This window comes from Primulina eburnea, chromosome 3 (assembly GCF_022965805.1).
Source record: "Primulina eburnea isolate SZY01 chromosome 3, ASM2296580v1, whole genome shotgun sequence".
NCBI lineage: Eukaryota > Viridiplantae > Streptophyta > Magnoliopsida > Lamiales > Gesneriaceae > Primulina > Primulina eburnea.
Window position 1 is genome coordinate 52,911,121 of NC_133103.1, and position 27,186 is coordinate 52,938,306.

The window sequence follows — 27,186 nt, forward strand, 5'->3', positions numbered from 1 at the left end:
TTATCGATATAGACAAACTGATATGAATCCACATACGAATAAAAAGCAAACACGATTAAATATGAATCGCGTCCTCAATCTAATAACGAACTATAAATTCGTGTTGTCCCGATCTTTTGATTCAAGCAATACGTGATTTTCACCTCTAAACTATGACAAGTTTAGCAACAAATAATCACAAAGAAACAACCGAAATTTGACGAACCTTCAAAGAACGAGCCACAATCCGCGCAAGAACGATCAACAAACGCCACAAAGTTAAAACGTTGATAAGTTTGATTTGAAGAACAAAGCAAAACTTTGAATCTTTTGAGACAAAACTCTAAAACTTTGATACAATATCAATAATAATCTGAATTGTGTGTAAATTTTCGTCCATATCATGTTTACATACTCAAAAGATAACAATATCTAGTTGCCAAAGTAATTAGGACTCTAATCAAGGAAACAAATAATGTCTCGAAAATGACTCACGCTCGGGTGGTAGAATTTGACCGCTCGAGCGCCGAGGGTTCTGGACTATTCGCGCTCGGACGGTAGAATTTGACCGCTCGGGTGCCGAGTGTTCTGGAAATCACCTCTTGGGAAGTACGTCTGGCGCTCGGGCGGTAGTTTTTTACCGCTCGGGTGCGGAGCATTCTGGCCATTTTCTTCGTTCATCACTTGAATGATGTTCCTATGACTTCCAAACTTACTCCCATGCATCACAAACCTTTCAGCACTCTGCACCTTGTTTGTAAGTCCTTCTTTATTGCTCATAAGTCCATGCAATGCCTCTTAAACCTCTTCAGTAGTCCCCTCGTGATTGGTCCCTCTGGCAACTCTAAGGGATCCCGTGCTTTCCTTAGGGCTTGCTCATCCGTGTTCGCATCACAAACATAAAGTCAAGATAATTTTTATTTGATATATCTGAAGAGCATTAGCTAATCTCATATATAATACTTATCAAGTATAATGACTTTATAGTGTGAAAAAAATTGTGAATTTTTGCTTTTTCCTTCATCCGAATCTGATAGAATATGAACATATCGATGTCTTTCATTTGATTACTTAGATCAACTAGGTTAATTTGATCATCAATCAATTCAGTTTCATAGAATACAACATTAACAATTTCTTCAACATTCAAAGTTTTCTTATTAAATACGTGAAAATCTTTATTGACAGCAGAGTATTCAAGAAATATACGAATATCTGACTTATCATCAAATGCAGATAAATGATTTTTACTTATATTATGAATATAATATTTCCATCCAAATAGATGAATTTAAGATATATTAGGCTTACTCTCATTCCATATTTCACATGGTGTTTTACTAGCCTTCTTGTTGATCATTGTGCGATTATGAGTATAACATGCGGTGTTGATTGGTTTTACCCAAAATCTTTGTAAAATTCTTGGATCAGCAATCATAGTGCGAGCAATTTCCTTCATGGTCCTATTTATTCGTTCAACGATTCCATATTGATTATAAGTTTCGGTAATTGGGTACTCGTGATTAGTTCTTTGTTCTGATAAATAAGATTCAAGAACTTTATTGGTGAATTCAATACCACGATTACTTCTAGTTTTGATTATTGAAATTGATTTTTCATTCCGGATTTGTCTAAGAAACTTAATTAGTTGGGCACATGTATAGTCTTTATCACTCAAGAATATAACCATGTGAATCTAGAAAATTCATAAAAAATTATCAGAGTATATTTCATTTCTGCTATGCTCATTACAAGCATAGGTCCAAAAAAATATGTGTACAATAGTTCTAAGCATCTATATATCAGTTTGCTACCAATATTTTTAAAAACTAGATCCGATCTATATGTCTAAATGACATGTTGAACATACATTATTCTTAACAAATTTCACATCACATTATCCTACCAATAAATTCAATTTACACAGATTGCTATTTGATCTAAAATTAATATGATTCAATAGTTTATTTTGTAACCACCTTATACTGATTAACTACTACAAAACAGGAGGCTACTATTCCAATCAAGCTTATAGGTATTAATATTTATAATTCCTTTCAACAAAGTTCGATTATCAGAATCTTAAATCAAATAGTTTCTCTTATGAAACCATTATCACAAAGATGACTGATACTGATTAGATTATAACATAAGTTTTCAACGAGCATAATATCATTATTACCCATGATTATTTTACCCATAACCAGTGTCTTACATTTCGCATTATTACCATATGTGATCCAAGTACGTACCTTACTGCTATCATATCAGTTGTGTCACGTCCCGAGACCGGGGTTAGTCGACACCGGCGTTATCTCGCAATCACATAATTGCAAAACAACAAGCCTCGTAGTAGATCAAAATAACCAGTCTTTTTCATAGCCAATGATCGTCTTTACAATGCGATAGAAATAAAATGCGGAAGCGTAAATACATAATACTGAAATCGTAAATACATAATACTGAAATCATAAGACTGAATAATCAATCGATCACGAAATAGACTGCTCTTCACCATCCCCAAAAGTATTCTTGCTCCTCATCCTCAATTTGCTTCTCATTCTTATCTGGGAGGGGAGGTAAGGGGTGAGTATTTTGGGGGGAAATACTCAGTAAATGGGGGCCAATCGTGCACGAAAAATATCGAGGTTATACATATAAACGAATTATCACAATGTCAATATTTAGTATGTCGAAATAAAAGAAAACGGATACAGCACTGAAATCATCTCATTTTCGATGGTTTTTAACTGATCAGTCCCCTATATGTTACTCCTCTAAGGGGTGAGGCCAAAGGAACGGTTATTATAACCCACCGCATCAGGGCCTAAACAAAGATTTCAAAGTTCGGAATTTCCTTTACCATTTCTAAGTCGAATCATTACAGTGCTTAACAAATACTCAACATACTTTCAATGAACGAAATTTCCAAGAAAGGTTACATACGACGTAGAACGAATATATCATGCCGATATAATTTTCAAAGTCATAGCTATTTCGAAAATAGTAGTCAAGAACCCACTTATTTCGAATAATATATTTCGAAAATATTATGCCAATTGAAATAGTAGCAAAAACCACTTACCGTATTTCGATTGCTCAAAGAAACGTAAACACGAACGGCGAGATTGCGACAGAGCTTCTAGAGGGCGAAGAGCTTCGAGACTACAGCGTTGCTAGAGAGGATTTCGAGAGTGGATGCCAATTCGAATGAGGAGCCCTCCTTTATATAGGCACAAGAAAACCTTCTACAAGGTAGGCTCCAGTCGCTCCCTGAATGACGCCGCGTTGATGGCTCCCTGAATGACGCCGCGTTGATGGCTCCATGAATGACGCCGATGGCTTGATTTCGGCTGGAGTGATTTCGGCTGGTGCATGGAGTGATTTCGGCTGGTGCATGGTCTTCACATTCTCCCCTCGTTAATGTAAGTTTCGTCCTCGAAACTTGGATCCTCTTGTCCTTCGAAAAGGTAAGGGTAATGGTTTCTCATTTTCTCTTCGAGTTCCCAAGTGGCTTCTCTTTCGGTGTGATTGGACCATTGTACTTTGACGTATGGGATCGTTCGTTGTCTTAGCACTTGGTCCTTGGCATCCACAATTCTGATCGGGACTTCCTTATAAGTAAGGCCTTCATTCAAGTCTCCCTCGATTAAGAGTGGTTCAGCTTCGAGGATGTGGCTTGGATCCGAAACATATCTTCTTAGTTGTGACACATGGAAAACATTATGGATTCTAGACATACTCGGTGGGAGTGCCAATCTGTATGCAAGTGTCCCCACTTTCCCTAGAATTTCAAAAGGTCCAACATATCTAGGGTTCAGTTTCCCGGGTTTGTTGAATCGAACCACACCTTTCATTGGTGATACTTTCAAGTATGCTTTGTCTCCCGCTATGAATTCCACTGGTCTTCTTTTCAAGTCAGCCCAACTTTTCTGTCGATCTTGGGCAACTTTGAGCCTCTCCTTGATTATAGCGATTTTATCCACTGTTTCTTGGATCAATTCGGGTCCAGTGATGGCCTTTTCTACTACTTCATCCCAATATAGTGGTGACCGACATTTTCGCCCATACAGAGCTTCATACGGCGCCATTCCGATGCTGCTGTGAAAACTGTTATTGTAAGCAAACTCAATCAGAGGCAGATGTTCACTCCAATTACCGCTAAAGTCTAGGGCACATGCTCTCAGCATGTCTTCTAAAGTTTGAATTGTCCTCTCTGTTTGACCATCGGTCTGAGGGTGGTAGGCCGTACTGAGGGTGACCTTAGTTCCCATGGCTTGTTGAAAACTTTTCCAAAAACGAGATACAAACCTCGGGTCTCTGTCTGACAATATGTTGACTGGGACTCCATGTAATCGTACGATATTATTCATGTACAACGTGGCTAGCTTGTCCAAATTATAGTTCATGCGGACTGGTAAGAAGTGCGCAGATTTGGTGAGTCTGTCTACGATTACCCAGATGCCATCATGGCTTTGTCTAGACTTTGGTAGCCCAACCACAAAGTCCATGGAGATGTGTTCCCATTTCCATTCTGGAATTTCTAGAGGTTGAAGAAGTCCCCCAGGCCTTTGGTGCTCAGCTTTGACCTGTTGGCACACAAGACATTTGGAAACAAATATCGCAACATCTTTTTTTATTCCACTCCACCAGAAATTATTCTTTAAGTCTTGGTACATCTTGGTACTGCCAGGATGAACTGAAAAATTCGACTTATGTGCTTCTGACATTACTTCTTTTCGAAGGTTATCCACGTCTCGTACGCACAATCGTCCTTTCATCCAAAGGACTCCTTTGTCGTCGATCTGAGTATCTTGAGACTTTGCTTCCTTAGCTTGTTCCTTAAGTTTTACTAGAACTGGGTCTCGATCCTGGTTCAACTTGACGATTTCTCGCAGACATGGTTGAGCGGAGAGTGCAGCTAAGGTAACCTTACCCATATTCCCCCGACTCAAAGCATCAGCTACTTTGTTTGCCTTGCCTGGATGGTAGCTTATAGTCAAGTCATAATCCTTCAACAGCTCAATCCATCGTCTTTGCCTCATATTCAATTCCTTTTGGGTGAACAAGTATTTGAGGCTCTGGTGGTCTGTGAAGATTTCGCACTTGGAGCCATAGAGATAATGTCTCCATATCTTCAAAGCAAAGACGACTGCTGCCAGTTCGAGGTCATGAGTGGGATAATTTCGTTCATGCGGCTTCAACTGCATTGATGCATAGGCAATCACTCTTCCTTCTTGCATGAGTACACATCCCAACCCTTCCTTCGATGCGTCACTGTAGATGGTGAAATCCTTATCTTCCGTGGGCAAGACTAACACTGGTGTAGACGCGAGCTTTTCTTTCAATGTCTGAAAACTTTTCTCGCAGTTGTCATCCCAAATGAATTTAGAATTCTTTTGAGTAAGCCTTGTTAATGGTATGGCTATGGAAGAGAATCCTTCAACGAATTTCCTGTAATAGCCTGCCAATCCAAGAAAACTCCTAATGTCTGTGGCGTTTCTCGGTTTCGGCCAATCTAGAATTGACTCCACTTTCTTTGGATCTACTGATACTCCTGCTTCCGATATCACATGCCCTAAAAAAGACACACTGCTTAGCCAGAATTCGCATTTCTTGAACTTGGCATAGAGTTCTTTCTCCCTTAAAGTTTGTAGGGTGAGGCGGAGATGCTCTTCGTGATCTTCTTTGCTAGGAGAGTAGACAAGGATGTCATCGATGAATACCACTATGAACCGGTCCAGGAACGGCTTGAATACTCTGTTCATTAGGTCCATAAAGGCTGCTGGTGCGTTCGTCAGACCAAAAGACATCACTGTGAATTCGCAGTGTCCATACCTTGTCCGAAAGGCAGTCTTTGGGATGTCTTCAGCCCTGACCTTCAATTGGTGGTAGCCCGTTCTCAAATCCAATTTGGAAAATACTGTGGCTCCCTTAAGCTGATCAAACAGGTCGTCTATTCTCGGAAGAGGGTACTTGTTCTTGATAGTGATCTTATTCAATTCCCTATAGTCAATGCACAGTCTCATGCTCCCATATTTCTTCTTGACAAAAAGTACTGGAGCTCCCCATGGAGACGCACTTGGTCGAATCTGCCTTTTGTCTAGCAATTCTTGAAGTTGTTCTTTTAGCTCTTTAAGTTCAGCTGGTGCCATTCTGTATGGTGCCTTGGAGATGGGTGCTGCTTCGGGCACTAAGTTGATTTCAAACTCAATTTCACGATCCGGGATTGTCCCTGGTAGTTCTTCCGGAAAGACGTCTGGGAATTCTCGTACGATAGGGATATCCCCTGGTTTAAGTTCAATCTCCTCCTTCACTACGTTAATCATTGCTAGATAGATATCTGCTCCGGATTTCACGGCTTTCCATGCTTGGGATGCGGAAAGAAGTGACTTCCGTTCCTTGGATTTGCCATGATACACGACCTCTCTTTGGTCCGGGGTTCGGAGTCTGACACTCTTTCCCTTGCAATCGACCATCGCGTTATTTCTTGCTAACCAATCCATTCCTAAGATGACGTCAAACTCAACCATGTTTAGTTGTATCAATTCTGTCTGGAATAGTTGCTCATGGATACAAATTTTACACTTTCGGTGCACTCTATGTGTTTCGACTGTCTTACTAGTAGGAGTCGCTACTCTAAATGGTTCAACTAGTAATTCAGGTGTAAGCCCTAGTTTCTTAGTGAATCTTTTAGATATGAATGAATGAGTAGCACCACTGTCAAACAACACATAAGCTGGCATTTCATTGACAAAAATAGTACCTGCCACGACATCATTTGCATCATCTGCTTCTTCTTGGGTTATTGCAAACACACGAGCGTTGGGCTTATTTTCCCTTGGCTTGTTGGGGTTAGCGTCAGCATTAGGCTTGGTGCCTCTCTTCAATGGCTCGGGACAATTAGCGATTCGATGCCCTAATTTCCCACAATTGAAACATGCTCCTGTCTGTCTATGGCATTCTCCAGAATGACGGTTATTACATTTGGGACACATCTTTGGTTCTTGGTAAGTTGAGTGGGACGAGGTACCTTTGAATGACCCGTTGGACTGATTTGGTCTCTTGAATGGTGGCTTCCCTTGAGATGGCTGTCCAGTAAGAGGCCGTTTATTCCTGTTCTCGTCCTCCCGACGCTTGATGTCTGTCTCAGCTCTTATTGCTGCTCCCATCAAATCCGCAAAGCTCGTAGGTTGGTAAACTGCTAAGGATGACTGAATACGGCTGCTCAATCCCTTTTTGTATCTGTGCATTTTCAGAACCCCATCTGCCATGATTGTCGGGGCATAAGTTCCAAGGTCATTGAATCGGGAGGTGTAATCTACCACTGACATGTCTGGAGTTTGCGAGAAGTTCTCAAACTCACTCAATTTCTGTAGTCTGACTTCTGCTGGGAAATATTGTTTGAGAAAGACATCTATGAATTGTCGCCAAGTGATTGCTCCGGCGGCTGTCAGGGTAGGTGAGACTGTTTCCCACCACTTGCTCGCCTTATCTTCCAGGAATGGTGTTATTACATCTACTTTGAGTGCCTCGGGTATCTCTAATAATCGCAGCTGGGTTTCCACACTTTTCAACCAGTTCTGGCTACTTTCAGGGTCGGCGTCTCCCTTGAACACTGGGCAACGGTTCTTACGAAGGGACTCGTAATGGTACTTGATTCCATTCTGTGCCGGTGGTGGTTGAGGCTGCTGATTACCGTTACCATTGGGGTTTCCCAAGCCCTGGATAGTTGTTGCCACTATGGTGGCTATAGCCATCAAATCTGCTTGGCTCAGGCCCATTCTGGGAGGTGGTGGCGGTGGATTTCCGTCAGGATTCGGATTCTCATTATTGTCATTGTGGTTGTTGGCGTACCGTGGGTTGCGATTGGCTCGTGGAGGTCTTCCGGCCATTTCCTACAAGCGTACAAGTTTCTAAGATATTTGTTGCACAATTTGATAGAATGCATTGAATAATTTGTGCGAAAATAAATTGATGCCAACAAGTAATCGAAATAACAACTTTTATTGATTTCTCAAATAAACATAAACAACTGAATGAGAATTTATTGGAATGGAAAATGGCGACAACGGAAATAAACTAAAAAAAAGGGTTCACTAAAATATCCTAATCTGATATCTCTCCATTCCCCACAGCTACGTCAGGTGGGGCTTCTTCCTCCTCAGAATCCTCCTCCGGCATCTCCGGGTCTAAAAACTCTGCCAGCTGCATCTGCAGACTTTGATTCTCCGATTCTAATTCAGCAATCTGTTCCCTATGAGTCAGAATCTTCCCTATCGCGTCGTCCAACTCATTCTTTGCACGCGCGCAGTTTGCTTGATCCTTCTGGATGAGTGCCTTCTCCCTTGCCCTCCTTTCGTCTATCTCCCTTGATAGCCTTTGGTTATTTTCTGATAATTGCATGACCACCTTCCACGATTCTTCCATTCTTTCCTTATCTCTCACCCGTGCGTGACGAGCTTCAGCCAATTCTACGGTACGTCGGTCCAATTCGTCCATAGTTCGTTTGGTTTGGCCCCTCGTCAGTTGTAACGACTCTCGCAGTTCGCCGTTATCTTCATTAACGAGTTGGAACATCTCATATACCTGATCGATCCTCTTTTCTGTTGCCAATAGCTTGGCAGTCAGATCCTCCAATTGCTTCCTCCTCTGCAGATTGCTAGCTCTCAGCCTCCTAACCGTCCTATCGTGGAGTGCTGGAGCCAACTCATCTAAACGTAGAAGGGACTGGGCGCGCGGGCGAGGTCGGGGACTGTCTAGTTGGAACGTCTCTCTATGGGTAATCGAAGCTACACTCTTACGGGCAGTCAAACGTGTGCGAGCCATTTCCTGGAAAAAGAAGAGAAATGCTCAGAATATCAAAAATAGGCCAGAATAAAAATGTCAGAGTCGTATAGAGTCAAGTAACGGAAAATAAAGAAAACTTTTCGAAAATTTCCAAAAATGGAAAGTTTCGAGATAGACATATGGGTTCGAAGCATATGTCGAGAGGATTCCAGAACAGTTGACGGAATCAAATTCGGAGTTTCCTACGAAAAGTTATAGGAGTTACGAAACCTTCCTAAAACGGCAAAATCGAGGTTTCGGAGGCCTAAACGAAGGAATTTCGCGATTTTTCGCCGGGGCTCCCGATGGCATTGGCCGATTTATAAAATTCCAGTCTTGATCGTTGGGCCGTTTCGGAGGGGATAGCATTGGCCGATTTATAAAATTCCACCGAAAATTTTTTTTGAACATTTTCCTTTCCCAACCGGATTATGAATCTGGCTGCTCTGATACCACTTAAATGTCACGTCCCGAGACCGGGGTTAGTCGACACCGGCGTTATCTCGCAATCACATAATTGCAAAACAACAAGCCTCGTAGTAGATCAAAATAACCAGTCTTTTTCATAGCCAATGATCGTCTTTACAATGCGATAGAAATAAAATGCGGAAGCGTAAATACATAATACTGAAATCGTAAATACATAATACTGAAATCATAAGACTGAATAATCAATCGATCACGAAATAGACTGCTCTTCACCATCCCCAAAAGTATTCTTGCTCCTCATCCTCAATTTGCTTCTCATTCTTATCTGGGAGGGGAGGTAAGGGGTGAGTATTTTGGGGGGAAATACTCAGTAAATGGGGGCCAATCGTGCACGAAAAATATCGAGGTTATACATATAAACGAATTATCACAATGTCAATATTTAGTATGTCGAAATAAAAGAAAACGGATACAGCACTGAAATCATCTCATTTTCGATGGTTTTTAACTGATCAGTCCCCTATATGTTACTCCTCTAAGGGGTGAGGCCAAAGGAACGGTTATTATAACCCACCGCATCAGGGCCTAAACAAAGATTTCAAAGTTCGGAATTTCCTTTACCATTTCTAAGTCGAATCATTACAGTGCTTAACAAATACTCAACATACTTTCAATGAACGAAATTTCCAAGAAAGGTTACATACGACGTAGAACGAATATATCATGCCGATATAATTTTCAAAGTCATAGCTATTTCGAAAATAGTAGTCAAGAACCCACTTATTTCGAATAATATATTTCGAAAATATTATGCCAATTGAAATAGTAGCAAAAACCACTTACCGTATTTCGATTGCTCAAAGAAACGTAAACACGAACGGCGAGATTGCGACAGAGCTTCTAGAGGGCGAAGAGCTTCGAGACTACAGCGTTGCTAGAGAGGATTTCGAGAGTGGATGCCAATTCGAATGAGGAGCCCTCCTTTATATAGGCACAAGAAAACCTTCTACAAGGTAGGCTCCAGTCGCTCCCTGAATGACGCCGCGTTGATGGCTCCATGAATGACGCCGATGGCTTGATTTCGGCTGGAGTGATTTCGGCTGGTGCATGGAGTGATTTCGGCTGGTGCATGGTCTTCACAAGTTGAGCCGACCCTTCAAAGAGTCATGCTTTGCTAACTTAATCTAAAGCCAGACCAATTGGGCTTGGCGTAAGAACTCCCTGGTATATATCATATACCAAATTTCTTGTCTTTGTTCATTAAATCAATAAGTTATTGTGAGAAGCCAAGACTTATAGAGTAGAGAGAATTTAACAACCTATTATCGTGAAGCTTGATTAAGTGGATAGGGCGATTTATGCAATTTAGGACAAATGATATTGAAATCCAAGGAATCTTAGAATGAATGTTCAAGAACATGCGAAGAAGGAAAAAGAAGTTATTTATATCAATGCCAACTCACTAATTAATTATGACTAAGCTGCAGGTTGCATGCGTAAGTGGACTAACTTTTTGTACACGTATCATCTCCTATATATTCTATTTTGGTGTCTAACACAATATAATAATAATCTAGCTAGCTCAAATATACCTAAAAAGTTGATTAATGTAACCAATATTTTAGCTTTCTTTTTTTTTTTTTTTTTTTGCTTAGAAATCCCGAATTCCAAATTTAGTTAAATTATGGCTATTTATCAATTTTAACCATTTGATATCAAAATATGTCAAGTTGCGATTTCATATACGTTAATTAAAAATAGTTCAATGATTTTTTTAAAAAATACCAAGTAACCGGGTCGAATACAATTTCCAGTCCCAAAAATCGGATCCTAAACCGCAATCATAGAGTGATGGATTCCTCCTTAGTGGAGGAAATAGAAAAAGAGTGATACATATAAGTTTGTATAGATGTTAACGATTTCCAGCGTGAAACCACTTCTTTCTGTCTACAAGCCTCCCGCTGCTGCTGGTTCCATTCCTCCTGAAACAGATTTTATCTGCCCAAAGGAATGAATCAAAGATATCGACCCAACACGTACGTACGCAAATAAAGAGTTGTTTAAGCTAAATGCAAGCAGGGTCTTTGGGTAGAGAGCCCGAGCGACGAGGGGTCTTAGATGCACTACAAATGAAGTTATACATGAAAGTGGTCTCAAACAATGGATGGATAGGAATTAATGATGGCATCCATAACCTTTTCGAGTACTTTAGCATTGACTTCAAAGGCAAAATATTGTTCTTTGGTGGGGTTGCATGTCGAAACTGTCTAGCAATGAAAAGCAGTTTGGGAAAGTCACATAAGAGGTGACCTGTAATGACAAATAGATGAATGTCATATCATTGATGTTCACATAGATATATACGTACAATAGATAAAATATTTTAGTTAGTTTTAAAATTTAAGAAAATGGATATGATAGTGATAAAAGAAATACATAAATTTAATAAAATAGATTTTTATGATATTTTTATTAAATGAAAATGAAGTATTTTTATATTTTAAAGCAATATTGTTGGTATTTTAAAAAAATTCACCACGATTCAAATAATAATATACTACAAATGTAATATAAGAGATTGAGTCAATGTAAACATCAGAAAATTTCATAAATAAATTTTTATCATATTTTTAAAAAATAACCAATTTCATACAGACGTTGGAAAAGTCAATGAATGTGATATCTATCCACAGCAGATTATATACAAACTGCTAAATCGTTGACCAAATCAAATTTAGGTGAAAGGACATGCATATGATCCCATTTAGTCAGAAAAAATATTTAAATATTATACGAGATTGTGAAATTTATCATCTACACAAAGATCATAAAACCCACAAATCCAATCGCAACTTCACTTTCTTATTTTCTTTATTTTTAGCTAAATAACTGACTTTTATTTGAATTAACTGATAAGTAACAATTATCAACTATTTTAAATATCATGACTCACATGACACACTACAAAAAAACGCTATGTTAGCGACGGTTTTTTTTTTTTTGTAGTGACAAAATTTTAAATCCAATTTCTTTTCCTTTTCTTTTAGAAGGAGTTTGGAAACAAGAATTCATGATTTCCAATCTATATATGCCAGCAACAAGCTTGGTATTTGACCATGTACGTCATTTAATATTAAATAAGAACAATTTTTTTTTTTTTTTGGTGGGATAAAATAAATACACTCGTAAAAAAGGTACGTATAAATATACTTGAAAGAAGTATATTTCTTGCTCATAGACCATATTCATGCGATTGTGGCACAATGTAATAAAACATTATTTTTTTTTTATTGGCTAAACCTCCAGACATAAAGTCATAACAAGCAAACCATGTCAGCCCGCGAGTAAACCACGTTAGGAAAGTGTATAGTACTGTAAGGCTGCGTTTGGTTGGAATGATAGGATAAACTAATGATTAGTACGTAAATGATAAAGAAAATGATTTTGGTAGGATTGTAATATATGGTGTAAAATAATATTATGTTTGGTAAGATTTTTAAGTGTAGGATAATTTTGCATTTTTGGATGAAAAGACGAAATTGCCCTTCCCCATCGCGAAATCGGAAATGGTCTGGAAAATTAGCAACGGAATTTAAAAACTGTCGCTATTAGCGACGGTTTTTGAGACACCGTCGCCGATCTTGTTTTGAATTATTTTAGTTACTAAAAAATTTGACATTTAGCGACCGTTTAAAACAAACCGTCGCTAAACTGGCGGTCCGTCGGCGGTCGACCGGTGGTAGGCCGGCGGCGGTTGTGGTGGCGGCAGTCGGTGGCGGGAAGTGGTGGTAAGTTTGATTTTAGGCGGGAAGTGGTGGTGAGTTTGAATTTAGGAGAAGGGTAAAATTGGAAAAATAGGAAGGTATTAAGAGTGGGATAAATAATCATAGGGGGTGAGGAGGTATTATTTTAACCTACCTAATATAACCTAATCATTCATAGGAGGGATTGACTTGGTTAAATAATCACCCCAACCAAACGCCGGATAGAGTAGGATAAAATTATCTATCCTACCCAATCACCCCAACCAAACGTTACCTAACTGTCTCAACTGAAAAATTGTTGATAAGATAAATCAAACTCACAATCTTTTGGCTCCGACCTCACTTACTCCACTCAATTGACTCAAGAGGTGATGTAATTAAAATTTTGAATTAATAATATGTGACGAATTCGTAGAGTTGATAGAATAATAATATTTTCTATATATAAGAGACCTTGAATTGAAATCATATTAAACATTTTAATGAATAAATAAGTCCTATTGCTATACTACCCTTGGATTTTCATGATGGTCAATTTATGAGGCATATTCATTTTGTTTGACACCTAATAATTTCTGTACTTGGTACTATTTTTAGTCCTTTGATGAATATGTTATCGAATCGATTGCCAAAATGTGATGCTCTTCTATTTATTTTTCATCTCAGCACATCGCATTAGCAATATATAAATACATATATAAAAGTTTATGTGAGACGGTATCCTTGATCAATATTCATGAAAATAGTAAGTTTTCATATCTTTTTATATATATATATATATATATATATATATATATATATTCTAATCTTTGTTGTACGATATATTTTAAAACTTTGATCAGGTGTATATTACTCGTTAAACGAAAATAAATATGTTTCATAAATTATTTAACATCGTTTTCAATAAGGTCAATGATAGAAAAATTACAAATGTTTAATTTACCCAAAAAAAATAGTAGAAAATTTTAAATGTGAATGTGACAACTGTTTGGCGGTAGAGATAATTAGGGAGAAAAGATCGATTTAGTGTATTGAAGTATTTTAATTTGTTAATAATATTTTCTTTTTTAAAAAAAAAGGTCAGACATAATTTTTAATTTCGAAATATACTATTTTCCTTATTCCAACCTAGCTAGTGACCACAATGACTATTTATATTCTAATGATAACTTAAATTACTTTATGTGATGCAACTCGATCAGGAATAGAATCCAAATAATTTTTAATTGAGCGTAGAAAATGAGTGGAATTTTTTAAAGTTGAACTTTTGAAAATCCAAAGGAATGTAATTGTTTTTTCTACATTAATTTATCACTCAGAACTTCTAGTACTGGTTAATATATACATGAATTACAAATAGAAAAAAAATTAAAAATCACCGCTCATAGTAAGTAAGAGGGTTCCATCGTCATAAAAAAATATTAAAATTCTTCTTTGATAATATTATATATAATATGTCATTACTTTTTTTTTTTGGGTAAAAAGGAAGTACTAAGATAAGAATAATTTTCTTGTGTATGATGTATTACTAGTTTGAGAGTGAATTTTGCAATTCCACGAGGAATATGATACCCAATCTTATGAAAAAGAAATAAATAAAAAGATTATTTATTCAAAAACCACTGTTTTACACCATAGAGTTGTCAACTCTATGAATAATACAGGAAAATTAAAGAGTGAAAAGAACAAAGATAAAAAAGAAATGAGAAACCCTTCAACTCTCCCAATCGTACGGATGACCATTTTAGGTACTTATGCATGACTCCAAGTCAAACTATATAAATGGAAAGAATCATTCGGGTTCTTGCCACGTGGTGCGTTTTCGAATATTTGACTTCATTTTTTGAGGTTCCAATATGAGAGGGATAATTAAAGGATGTGTATATTGTTTGTAAGAAAGACTCGAGAAACTAATACATGGTAGCAGAGACAACCTTGCCACCAGAGGAGGTGGTTGTCTGAACCATGGGAGGTGGAGCAACAGTACTAGTCGAAATGAAATGCCCGACGATCATGGTGGCGGGGACCGTCACCGCTTCTTCCCATGCTTGGTCCGACTCTGCCCGGCCTTGACGGAGGATAGCTTCGGTGGCATCGAGACGATGCATCCTCCACTCCAAGTTCTCCTCCAACCTAGAAATGTTCTCGAGTTGACGAAGAGATAATGTGCATGTGTTGGACTTTACTCGATCGATAGCCGCATTGAGAGTCTTGGCTCTAGTTTCATCATCCAGGACTGATTCATTCCGAAAGTACTCGTCCATCTCCGGCACGCCGATAGACCGCTTGATGCCATGGCTGTAATCGCCTCTGGAATCGAAAAACTCCCTCGCCTCCGCCACCAATCCGGCATCCACCATCTGATCAACCCTTTTCGACACGAACGAATGCAAAACCGGCGTGGCAACATTCACGCAAAGAATACAGCACTCATACTTTGACCTAAACTCAAAGTCATCGAGGACAAGTGCCTTTATGTAAGAGTTAGATCCTCCGGCAATGATGGGCAGTCGTCCCCTCCTGGTTATGGCATCAGCAGCGATGGTTGCATGATACACGAAATCTTCAGCCGTGAAATCCTCGTCGGGATCGACGATCCCGAGCAGATGGTGTGGCACGCCACGACATTCCTCATCCGTGACTTTATTGGTTATCACGCTCAAACCTCTGTAAACTTGCATCTTGTCTGAGTTTATGATCTCCCCGTCAAAACGCGTAGCTAAGTCGATAGAAAGCCGGGATTTCCCCGTCCCCGTGGCCCCCATTACAATCACCACCTTGTCCTTGCGACGCTGCCCGGGACTTCTCGATTGGCCCACCATGTTCCTGAGGTCCTCTATTCTCTTGCAGACAGATAATGAGATCCTCATGTACGCGATCTTTATGTAAAAACAGAAAAACCGAACAAGCATGCTTGCAGTTTCTGCAAGAAATAAATGGTACTGTAAAATGATTACATGCATATATATATATATGTAAATATATTTATATATAATTGTTGGTTTCGGTTAAGCCCAAGAAAACAACTAAAGAAATTAAACCTCTGCAAATATACCTTCAATCCATCGATCGAGCATGGGAAACCAATAAAATATGCACAAAACCTCCTTTTTGTTATGTCAGAGCGATATTTGATTAAAAATCGGAGATCAGCTCGATTTGCGGAATACTTTGAGGTGGTGGAGTTATTTATAATGTGATGGAGAAGGAGATTTAGCCATGCATATATTTCTTTTTCAAACCAAGTGATTAGATTTCCACACAAGATTCGTCCCTCCTTATTTGATTAATCCGATGACCTTAATTATATACATTAATACATAATCTTATGAAACATATGTTATATTGTCTGCATTTGGACTTAATATTACAGCATATGGTCAATTCTTATCCAATTGCATCAGATTATCGATCGAATAAAATAGTTAGCTTTGGCAGAAAATTTACAAAATCTTTACTTTGAATTAACAAGCCATATATATCTCGAAAATTCTCTTTAAAAATTAGAGATATCACACACACACACACACACACACACACACACACACACATATATATATATATATATATATATATATATATATATATATATATATATCTACAAAATTACATAATATATGCACACTCAATTGTGTAAGTTTCGTAGATCCATCTCATATACTGCATGATATATCATGTATATATTTTAGTAAACGAAGATTGTAGATATAAAACATATTTTAATACACACACAATTAACACAAGATTTTAAATTCTCGACTTTTCTTAGGTTGTTCGAGTTTGTCATTATCATCCAATAAAAAAATATTATTCACGTTATCAAGCAAGTCAAGAATAATTTTAACTATAGTGGCCTCTCATTCTACTATATATTATAATCTATATAAGCATCTCATCATTAATTATGTTGTGAGCCGAAACTTTTTGTTGTCATAAAAAATTATAGATCAACTGATTTTTTTATTGTTGTTGAAAAAGAAAATACTTACAATGATGTTTAAGCAATTGTTTCTTCTCCCAAAACTCCATCGGCACCGAATGAGGAAGAAGACGAGGTCGATAAACTATAAGCTCCCAAATTCCCAAATGTAACGTAGACACACAAATGTTGTGTTGCCTTAAAAAAAAAAATTACGAGGTTAGTATAAAACTGTATAAAATTCAACTTTCCAAAAATTAGCTTTCGGACTTTGATATGATTTTATTTCAAAAATTCTAAAGATATGTATATCTACTTTTTATTATCTATATGATCAAATTTCGGTATTTGTCTGTTACCTTTATTTTGCTTTTCGTAATTTGTGATTTTTTTTTTTCTACAAAAGCCTATTTGGAATAGATGAGACGCATAGATGAGACGCCAACGAGGTGTTGTCATATCAACATTCTCGAAAAAATGACTAAAATTCAAAAAATGAAATGATACGAGACTAAGATCAAAATTGGCAATAGGTAAAGAAAATCTCAAAAATATAAATATATAAGATAAAAAAATAAAAATATTTAGAAAATGTGAATTAGAAAAAATATATTTGAATTGGTTAATAACGGATTATAATAGATTTTTATAATAATTTGAGTTATCATTTTTCATAAAGCAACAACGATTACGAAAAAATATTATGAGTTCAATGTACACATATACTTGCATGAGTTTGGCCTGAAGCCAGGACGTTATAGATATTTTGATGGTTAAACCGATTTGCCAAGCATTTATACTTTCCTTTGGTTTGTACTGGATCATGAATTTTGCTAAAAATTGAATCATGCACGTTAACTTTTTCTATTTTATCAACTTGTTCCATTGTACTTATTTCACTCAAAATCTGCCTAATTTTATACTTTTCCATGAGATGGATCGACTTGATCTTTATTTATAATGAAAAGTCATATGTTTTTTCTTTACATAAAATTATATTTTTTCATGAATCGGATCATGTCAAAAATTCATATCATAAATGTGACTCGTGAGACTATCTCATTGAAGTTTTTGTGTTAATAAATTGACACGATGTTTTGGTTTAATAATTATATCGAGATCATTAAAAATGGCTCACTAGATGCAAGATTATTGAGAAATTTGATAAAGAAATATGCGTCAACCAAATCTATTTTATGTCAAAGAGGAAGGGCGATCACCTTTAATCATACTTTTCATCAGAATCAATAGTTCAAAAATACTTTCAATTTATTACTCTATGACTATCATTCTTTGGATCCCCCTATTAATTAAGTAAATAAACAATGTTCTTTAAACAAGCCCCCGTGCAGAACCATTGGCAAGATAATGTGTGTGTGTCTTATGAGAGTGTCTTTTGGCTCTCCATATTCTTGAGTTAGTTGTGACTTGTGGCTCATTATTGTGGAAGTGTCTTTTGACTTTCCACATTCTTGAGTTAATGGAAGACTTTTGGCTCTTTCATATTCTTGATTTAATGGAAAGATTAATTGAGTTAATTAATCTTACATGAGTCTTGATATGCATTTTAGAGCTTATAAATAGTGTATTCATTTCTTCATTTCAAATACATGAAAATCTTATCTCTTTCAATCATTCTATTGTATTTTATATTGTTAGCTTTCCATTTGTCCTCCATTAAATTTCAGTGATAAAGTGAAGGTACGTTTTTCATTTCTCTGTAGTAGTGCCTCATGCTAAGTCAATGCTGGTTGTTCCGTTAGATCCTGAGAAACTGACGTCCAAGACGATCCTCGAAACACATACAGGAGGTGACAAATATGTTTTAAGGACAATGTACTTCGTACAGACCTCGGTTTGATTTACTTTAAGCTTTGCTCTAGTGTATTTTCTTCACCATTTAATTTACTGATTTTTTAGGATATTTTATCATTTGATATATTGTGCAACACTTCCAAGACACCACAGTTGATCTGCCTTAAGCTTGCCAGAAGGACTCCTTATCAAGCTGCGTCAATTTGCACCAGACAACAAAAGTCACTTAGACTTTCATCGAAAAATGTTCCAAGAAGAAGAACAAGTCTAATGCAGTTTTGTATTTAAGAGACAACTGTTTGGACATTAATGGCTCTCCTGGACACACTCAACTTTACCAAAAACAACTGATCTTTTGCAATTTCATCAAAGCATTCCAGTTACTCGATCAAGAAATTTATATATCTTGCTTGAAGAAGCAGCGGCTGATCAACTCCTTGGCCCCGATGGCGTGAAAATGAATGAATCTTGTGGAGGTACTCGGCGGATATATGGAGAACAAATCCAAAAATTATCATTGGTTCAATTGCTCTTCTATATCGTTTGGTTATAATCTCATTCCCACTCCATTTTCAAATTGCAACCAAATTTATTTTATTACAAAAAATACTAGTTATCCCATAATTAATGTGTATGTTATGTCTTGTAATCAATTTATAAAAATAGCTTTCTGTTTCCTGGGATTTACCGAGACAACAATAATGAATAAACGAGGAAATGTGGAAGATGGAACCGATATTTGATATTCCTTTTGACATTGGTTTCTTTGCAATTTTAGATTTGTTATTTTTGTTTTATTTGTAATTTTTGTCATTATTTCTATATAAGACTGACGTCAATATGGCTCTCATATATGTAGTATTGCATCAATTTCACATCAGGATGAAAATAAATAAATAATTAAAAGACGTTGAATTAGATCTAATTTTGACAAAATATAGAGTATCAAAGAGAAACAAAAATTACAATTTTCTCAATTTTATATATTCTCTTTGATAAAAGATGAAATATGAAATGTTTCGGTTGAAGATGGTCTTAGCTTGTTATATTTAAAACTGCGTACACAAGTCACCACGCACAAAAAATTTCCACGAAAAAGATGGTTTTGAGTGTGTTTATTTATAGTGGGCACTAACTCTTTTCTTTAATTTTTTTCCCTATAGAAACATGAAAAATTAGTTGCCTTAAATTTAGGATTTAGATATAGTAAACTTTCTTTTTCTTTATCAAATATTAAATTACAAATATAGACTCGAGTAAACTCTAAAATAATAATGAGTAGTCGTGGGGTTGGCATTTTAACGTAAAATCATATTGTCAATTTCTCTATATAATGGGATGGATATATGATCCTACCAATATTTTTGCCAAAGACTTCACATACATTAAAGTCATCACCAACTATAAGTTTCCCGATTCTTGGTAACATTCAAATTAACACCAAGAAATCTAGATGCATCATATACATATCCTCCTACAATCACAAAATTTAACAAGATCCCACGTGCGTTAGACTGCTCGATAACATGTGCGGTGTTAGGCTTCTTTCGCTTATAAAATTCTTCCATGGATGCCGGGATCAAACGCATGGAACGTGAACCTGGAATTTCAGTGAAAAAGATTTTCAAAATGGTTGTATATCTGTTTATATGAAACTGAGGTCTGATTTCTGTTGAGATGACTCCTTTTAGACTTTAATGACATGTAAAAGACTGATTGTACTAATTATTAATGCTTTCTTATATTGAATGACCAATATGTCTTTCTCTGTTTCAAGCTTCATCCTTTGTCTTTGGAAAAGAACAAGTCTCATGAGTTCTTGTTTGCTCAAAGGACTAGATGCACAATTATGTATTTTGAGGTTCAAATTATTTTAAACTCAAATATTTATGATTTACTCAAGAAAGGTGTTACTAGTACAAAAACAATAGTTTGAAATTGTGTTTTGCACATATAATTAATATAATATAACATATTTTTACTGATAAAGAAATAATCTTATTAAAATTTAAATTTTATCTCATGATATTTGACAAAGTAAAGAAAAAACTAGTGGTAGTTTTTCTTTTAGGTTCTGAGTATGTATACAATTCAGGGCAAAATTGGGAAAGCCCAATCAGGAAGTCAAGCCTTCTACACACAGCGTCGAATCCACCAAATTCAACAAAACGAGAAACAGATGGGCATTTCTTTCAGCGCCACCAGTAGAAGGAGGAGCCTCACTCCATACTACCCGCCACCCGCTTACCCTCTCGACCCTTGTGCTCCTTATCCCGTGAATTCCCCCGTATCTTACCCCTACTACCCTTCGAATTCGTTCTGTGCGGGGAGTCACAGCAACACACTTGCGGGCCAGCTTAGTTTCGGTGCCTTTAACTCCCAGCATCTTCCCTTTGAGTGGCAGCCAATGCTGCCGCTGCCTCGGGTGGTGGGGCCGCCGTGTACCGAGCAAACGCAGGCTAAAGTTGTGAGGAGTGATGGGAATGTGCATAAAGATTCTGTGAGGCTTGAAGTTGATGAAACGAACCTCGATCAATTCGTGGTTTCTTTTGTTTTTGATGCTTTGGTTGATGGAAAGTAAGATTTTTGGCTGCAAGATAATTTTTTTTATATATACATAAAGTTTTATTCTTTTTGTTGATTATTTTATGTGCTTTGATCGTTTGGTACATGGCTGATTTAACTGAAATGCATTGTCTTATTTTAAATTACTAGCAAGAAGCGTATGGCACGTAAATATTAGTTATTTAATAAAAATTAAAATTTTATTTTTTTTAAAAAAATAATCTGAATCATGTTTTTATTTATATTAGTTTAGTTTTTTATCATATTAGACAAATAAATTAATCAAGAACTTATATAATTTGCTTTCAAAATTGTTTCTCAAATTAAAATTAAAGCTGTTGATTTTATGTTATATAATAAATTATAATGAGCATAATATATAGAATGAATTGAAATGAAACAAATTTTGAAAAAATATATTTCTAAGCACCACATATAAGGTATAATAACCTAAAATCAACCAAAGTATGGATTTTATAAATGCATAAATCATAATTTATATAAGTGAAGTACACTAAGGACAAATAATTATCAATTTAAAATATTTGTGACTAACTCATCAAAATATTATCAAAACTAATGAAATAATAATATTGATAATAAAATATAACCTATAATATCCAATTTAAATATTATTTAACTTTCTACATAACTTTTTTACCTTTTGATTTAGAATTATATATCATAGATAAATTAATTTTCATATATATTATTTAATGAATAATTTTTTAAAAGTACGAAACTATAAATATATATATATATATATATATATTATATTTGTATGTGTTTAGTGATTGTATATTTGTTGGGATCACGAAAGAATTTAAATGGGGTGAATAAACTCTTTAAAAAATATTTGCTTTTAAAAAATTTGTTTTCAATCGTTTTTAGGCGGTTGAAAGACTTCTCAAACGGTTAGAAATATGAACAACGTGAAAAGTGTGGAAGATGGTTCAATATTTAAATAATATTTTCAACTGATTGGCAATCTAAACAACAAGATATAGTTTGAAATGTAAAAATTATGAAAAGTAAGGACACGGTAATTGTTATTGAAAGTTCCACTTACTGAGTTTTGTAAACTCATTCCAGTTATGTCATGTGATGCAGATAAAAAGGAATAGCGATAGAAGTGTCGAGGTATGGAAGATGAATGTGCCAAAGCTTGGAGAATGATGTTTTGAGAAAATGTAGCAATTATAAAATGGTTTTGAGTATTTTACCTTGATTCATGTTTTGAACAAGAAAATTATGTTTTTAACTTTTGTCAATCACTTGGTATTTATGGATATGAGATCTATGTGTTTAGTGGATGTTTTGAGAATATATGTGTATTTTGGAAGATTGATTGTGGTATTATGTATTTTGTTTGCTTGGGAATATTTGGTAAATCTACATTTATGGGCAAACTTTGCCAAAATTTTTATTAATTACTATTTTCTCCTAATCTTTTACGAGGCTTCTGCATTATAGCATTTATAGTTTAATGTCTTGGGGTGAGGGTGTTACAGCATGTCCTATGCACAATGGTGAGCTAAGACTAATCACTTGACTACATGATACAACTAGTCACTTTCAAGGATCAAACTTCAACCAAAACGATAAATGATGGAAAGCTTTATGATTTGACGATTTATGATTTAAATTATGCTTACAAATTTATGATAGCTTATTTTGAATAAAAGTATGATTTTTAATGCATGTCTTTGTAAATGTATTATTTGTTACTCATGTTTAGAACGTGTCGAGTGAGTTTTACTGAGTCAGTAGACTCACTAGGTTTGAATGTTACAGGTAAGGATGGGATCGAGGGAAACGCTGACACTTGAATGAATCGAGTCCGACAGTACACTCCCGATGAACATTATTTTCTGCATTAGCTTGATAATCAAAGTTTTAAAGATTTTGTTAATAATTTAATTAGAGATTTTTCTAATTTATTTTGAAGTTAGTGTTGATCATGTTAATGATTAACGTAGGATTTTTGTTAATTGACGAGTTAGTGATTTGTGCACTTTAAATTTTAAATGTTAAATAAATTTTTGAATTTTGGAAATGTTGAATATTTTATAAATATGAATTTTGAATTTTATGTTAAAAAAAAATTTTTAGTAGGATTTCAAAATCGGTAAATTACCCAAAAATACATCTGTCAATGTTTTCATTAAAATTCAGTACCTAGCAACTATTTTTTAGAAATCAGTACCTACAAATCTATACATTTAGTTTTAGCTACTCATTAAACAAACTTTACATTTTTACCCTTTATTATTTAAATAAATATATTATTTTATCCACCAAAATTATATCATTTAAAATATAATTTTATCAAAATATTGTTTCTCAATTATCATGGAATAAAAGTAAATACTTGTTTTGACATACAAAGTACCTATAATGGGGTTTCACATACTTGATTTCGCTCTTTGAATACTCTAAATATATAATAAAATACTATATTTTCGAGCATTCACCGTAAATTCAGTCATTGTTGGTATTTTCATGAAAAATGCATTAGGATGACTTATTCTTGTCATTTTATTTTTAAAAAAAACATAGGTCATCACTCATCATGAAATAAAATTAGGTATTTATTTTGACCAACAAAATACCTATTTTGGAGTTCCAAATGCTTGATTTTACTCTTTGAATACTCCAAATGTGTAAGAAAATACTGGATCTTCGAGCTATCACAATAAATTCAATAAAGTTGGTATTTTCATTGAAAATGCATTAAGATGGCTTATTCATGTCATCTAAATTTTGAAAAAACACAGTTTCTCACTCATTGTTGAATTAGAAAAATTAGTTATTTTGATCAATAAAATACCTATTTTCGGTTTTCAAATATTTGATGTGACTATTTGAATACTTCAAATCTTTAAGAAAATACTTAAGTTTCAAGTAATATTAAGTGACTTTTGAATGTGTCATTTGTGAAGTTAAAATGTGATACTTAAATTGGTACAAAGAGTATGTAATTAGAGTATATAAATACATTATTTTACCTAGTAAATACTCATATCCAATTATTTGATGATGCCAAAATATAATTTGAAGTTAATATTAAGTGACACCGATGATGATTTTCGTGAAGCAAAAATGTGATACCTAAATTAATACAAATAATACATATTTCTAGTTCACAAACACTTGATTTTACCTTTTAAATACTCAAATTCGATTGAGTATGTCAAAATATATAATTTGAAGATAATATTGAATATTTTTTTATGATGAGATTTTTAAATAAAAAACGCGCTGCCTAAAATTGGTACAAATAGTATCTATTTTGATTTCACATATACTTGATTTTACCATTTTAAGACTCAATTTTGATTATTTCGGGATATAGAAAAATATAGTTAGTAATATTGAGTGACTTTTGATGTGTCATTTATGAAGTTAATAAAATGTGATACCTAAATTAGTAAAAAAAATATCTAATTCGAGTCTACCAATACTTTATTTTACTTCCTAAATGAGAAGTATTTTAATTTGAGTTTGCAAATACTTGATTTCGTAAATGAGATACTCACAATATGTATTAAAATACTGGATATTCAAATAAGCAATGTAAGTTCATCAAGTGTTGGTATGTTTATGGAAGATATATTTGGATGACATATTCATCTCATTTAATAATTAAAAATAAATAAATTCATGATTCTCAACTAAGCATGAAAATTTTAAAGTACTTAGTTTTACTTGAGAAGTACCTAATTTGAATTTGCAAATACTTGATTCGTAAATGAGATACTCATAATATGTATTAAAATACTATATATTCGAATATGCAACGTAAGTTCACCAAGTATTGATATTTCTATGGAATAAGCATTTGGATGACATATTTATATCATTTAATATTTTTTCTGTAAAAGAAAAAATAAATTCCCAACTAAGCATAAATATTTTAAATATTTGCTTTTATTTGAGAACTACCTAATTTGATGTTGCAAATATTTAATTTGGTACATGAGATACTCATAATATGTAATAGAATACTGGATATTCGAACATGCAACATAAGCTCACCAAGTGTTTATCTTTCCTTGGAATATGCATTTGGATGACATATTCATCTCGTTTAAAGAAAAAAAATACTAATAAATATAATGAATAATTACCAATAAGTATTATGTCAAATAAGTATAATTGTCAAATAAGTCATTCAATGAATATAAAAAAGTATTGTCAATTAATATTTATGAGTATTTTATAAATAATTGATCCAAGAATCGATAGATATACTTAAAGTGCAAACTTCAAGCTCATTTACGAACTATGTTCATAATGCATCTCTCGATTAGTCCATGATGAATAATGAACTATGTTTATTTATTTAAATGATATGAATAAGTATACTAATGAATTTTCCATTGAAAGATTGCATATTCGAATATCCAGTATTTTAATGCATATTGTGAGTATCTCATTTACGAAATCAAGTATTTGCAAACTCAAATTAGGTATTTCTCAAGTAAAACTAAGTACTTAAAAATTTTCATGCTTATTTGAGAATTTTTTTACCAAAAAAATATTAAATAAGATGAATATGTAATCCATGCTTAGTGATCGATCAAAACTTTCATTGTAAAATTCTTAGTAAAAATTAATAATATTGAAGCTCGAAATAAGCGCAAGTGCACGATGTCAAGTAATAATATAGTTATTGACTTTCAATAATCGCAAGTGCACGATGTCAAAATGTTCAATGCTTAGTGTTGAGCAAAACTTTCATTGTCTAAGGACTGCATTTCTCAATTATTATTCTCAGTTATTCAATTTTTAGCAGCGATACTTCAGATGATTGTTTACTACTACGATTATTAAATAAAAACTCAATGAAATGGTTCAAGGATTAAATGATGCAATAAATAAGCTAGAATGATTGATTAAAGTTCAATGAGAAGTGAATTTGTTGAGAATTATCAGTTCACCTACCCCTCGCTAATCTACTCAATTCATTCGACAATGATCTATGCTTTCGACGAGATTTCATATCCAACTGAACACGTCTTCTCAAACTATGCCAAACTAATTCAACTCAGTGAAGTAATTAAATCTCTTTAATTATTTATAGATGGTGAATTGCATATCGTTTTATTAAATCTCATAGCTTTCGACCTACTGGACTATGACTATAGACGTGTATCCGACTTCATATTTCTCTATAAATTGTAAATCCACGGATTATGCTAATCGTTCCTATCACGGGCTATTCTCTCGAAGAACATTGTCCGGAAATCTTCAAATCTTCGCTCTAAGCCTTTTTTCTCTTTCAAAGCTTTGTGGCTGTTGAAATGTCCTTGAACATGTCATCCAAATACATATTGGATGGAAACACGAGCACTTGGTGAACTTACGTTACATATTCGAATATCCAGTATTTTAATACTCATTATGAATATCTCATTAACCAAATCAAATATTTTAAAACTGAAATTAGATATTTCGGAAGTAAAACTAAGTACTTGAAAAAGTTCAATACTTAGTTGCGAATTTGTTTTTTTAACAATTAAAAAAACCACTACAAGAAATTTGATCAATAATGACAAAAACTTAATGAGGGTATACAAAAGTGGTCATTAAAAGAGTATTTTTTTGATGTTTTTATGAGGGTAAAAAAATATGGTTAAATTGTTGAATTATTAGTGACGAATTCTTAATTTCGTAACTATAGATAACTAATCCCGTCATTATTTGAATTAAAATTAATAATTCCCCTCATAGTATAGTTGGGTATATATTTTTGTGTAGGAAAAGAAGAAAAGAAGAAAAAGCCCAAAAAAAAAAAAAAAAGCCAAACCCTTTCCCCTGCATCCCGTCGGCCACCTTCCTCCTCATCCAACCATCACCGCGTCGCCTAAACCAGAGCTCCGA

General features: G+C 34.7%; 2 protein-coding genes across 3 annotated transcripts; both read right to left on the reverse strand.

Moving 5' to 3' along the window:
• Positions 1-4,522: 4,522 nt before the first annotated feature.
• On the reverse strand, positions 4,523-7,874 carry LOC140827479 (uncharacterized). Its single transcript, XM_073190154.1, has 3 exons — positions 6,039-7,874; positions 4,657-5,972; positions 4,523-4,568 (listed from the first exon to the last, which is right to left on the reverse strand). Exons 1-3 carry the CDS (start codon positions 7,872-7,874, stop codon positions 4,523-4,525), a joined length of 3,198 nt encoding a protein of 1,065 aa, XP_073046255.1.
• A 6,799-nt stretch (positions 7,875-14,673) lies between these two features.
• LOC140828588 (adenylate isopentenyltransferase 5, chloroplastic-like) lies at positions 14,674-17,081 on the reverse strand. 2 transcript variants are annotated; one of them, XM_073191533.1, is made up of 2 exons: positions 16,991-17,081; positions 14,674-15,924 (listed from the first exon to the last, which is right to left on the reverse strand). In XM_073191533.1, exon 2 carries the CDS (start codon positions 15,911-15,913, stop codon positions 14,912-14,914), a length of 1,002 nt encoding a protein of 333 aa, XP_073047634.1. In that variant the 5' UTR covers positions 15,914-15,924; positions 16,991-17,081; the 3' UTR covers positions 14,674-14,911. The 2 variants fall into 2 exon arrangements, with proteins under 2 accessions (XP_073047634.1, XP_073047633.1); XM_073191532.1 differs by lacking the exon at positions 16,991-17,081 and adding an exon at positions 16,057-16,149.
• Positions 17,082-27,186: the final 10,105 nt, after the last annotated feature.

Bases quoted from the DNA above. Each gene is read 5' to 3' on its own strand.
- LOC140828588 (XM_073191532.1), bottom strand. From the start codon at position 16,078: ATGCTCGATCGATGGATTGAAG. The intron at 15,925-16,056 runs GTATATTTGCAG...TATTTCTTGCAG, and splicing joins GCTCGATCGATGGATTGAAG to AAACTGCAAGCATGCTTGTT.
- LOC140827479 (XM_073190154.1), bottom strand. From the start codon at position 7,874: ATGGCCGGAAGACCTCCACGAGCCAATCGCAACCCACGGTACGCCAAC. The intron at 5,973-6,038 runs GTACTTTTTGTC...GAATTGAATAAG, and splicing joins CGTCTCCATGGGGAGCTCCA to ATCACTATCAAGAACAAGTA. The intron at 4,569-4,656 runs GTACCAAGACTT...GTGTGCCAACAG, and splicing joins CATCCTGGCAGTACCAAGAT to GTCAAAGCTGAGCACCAAAG.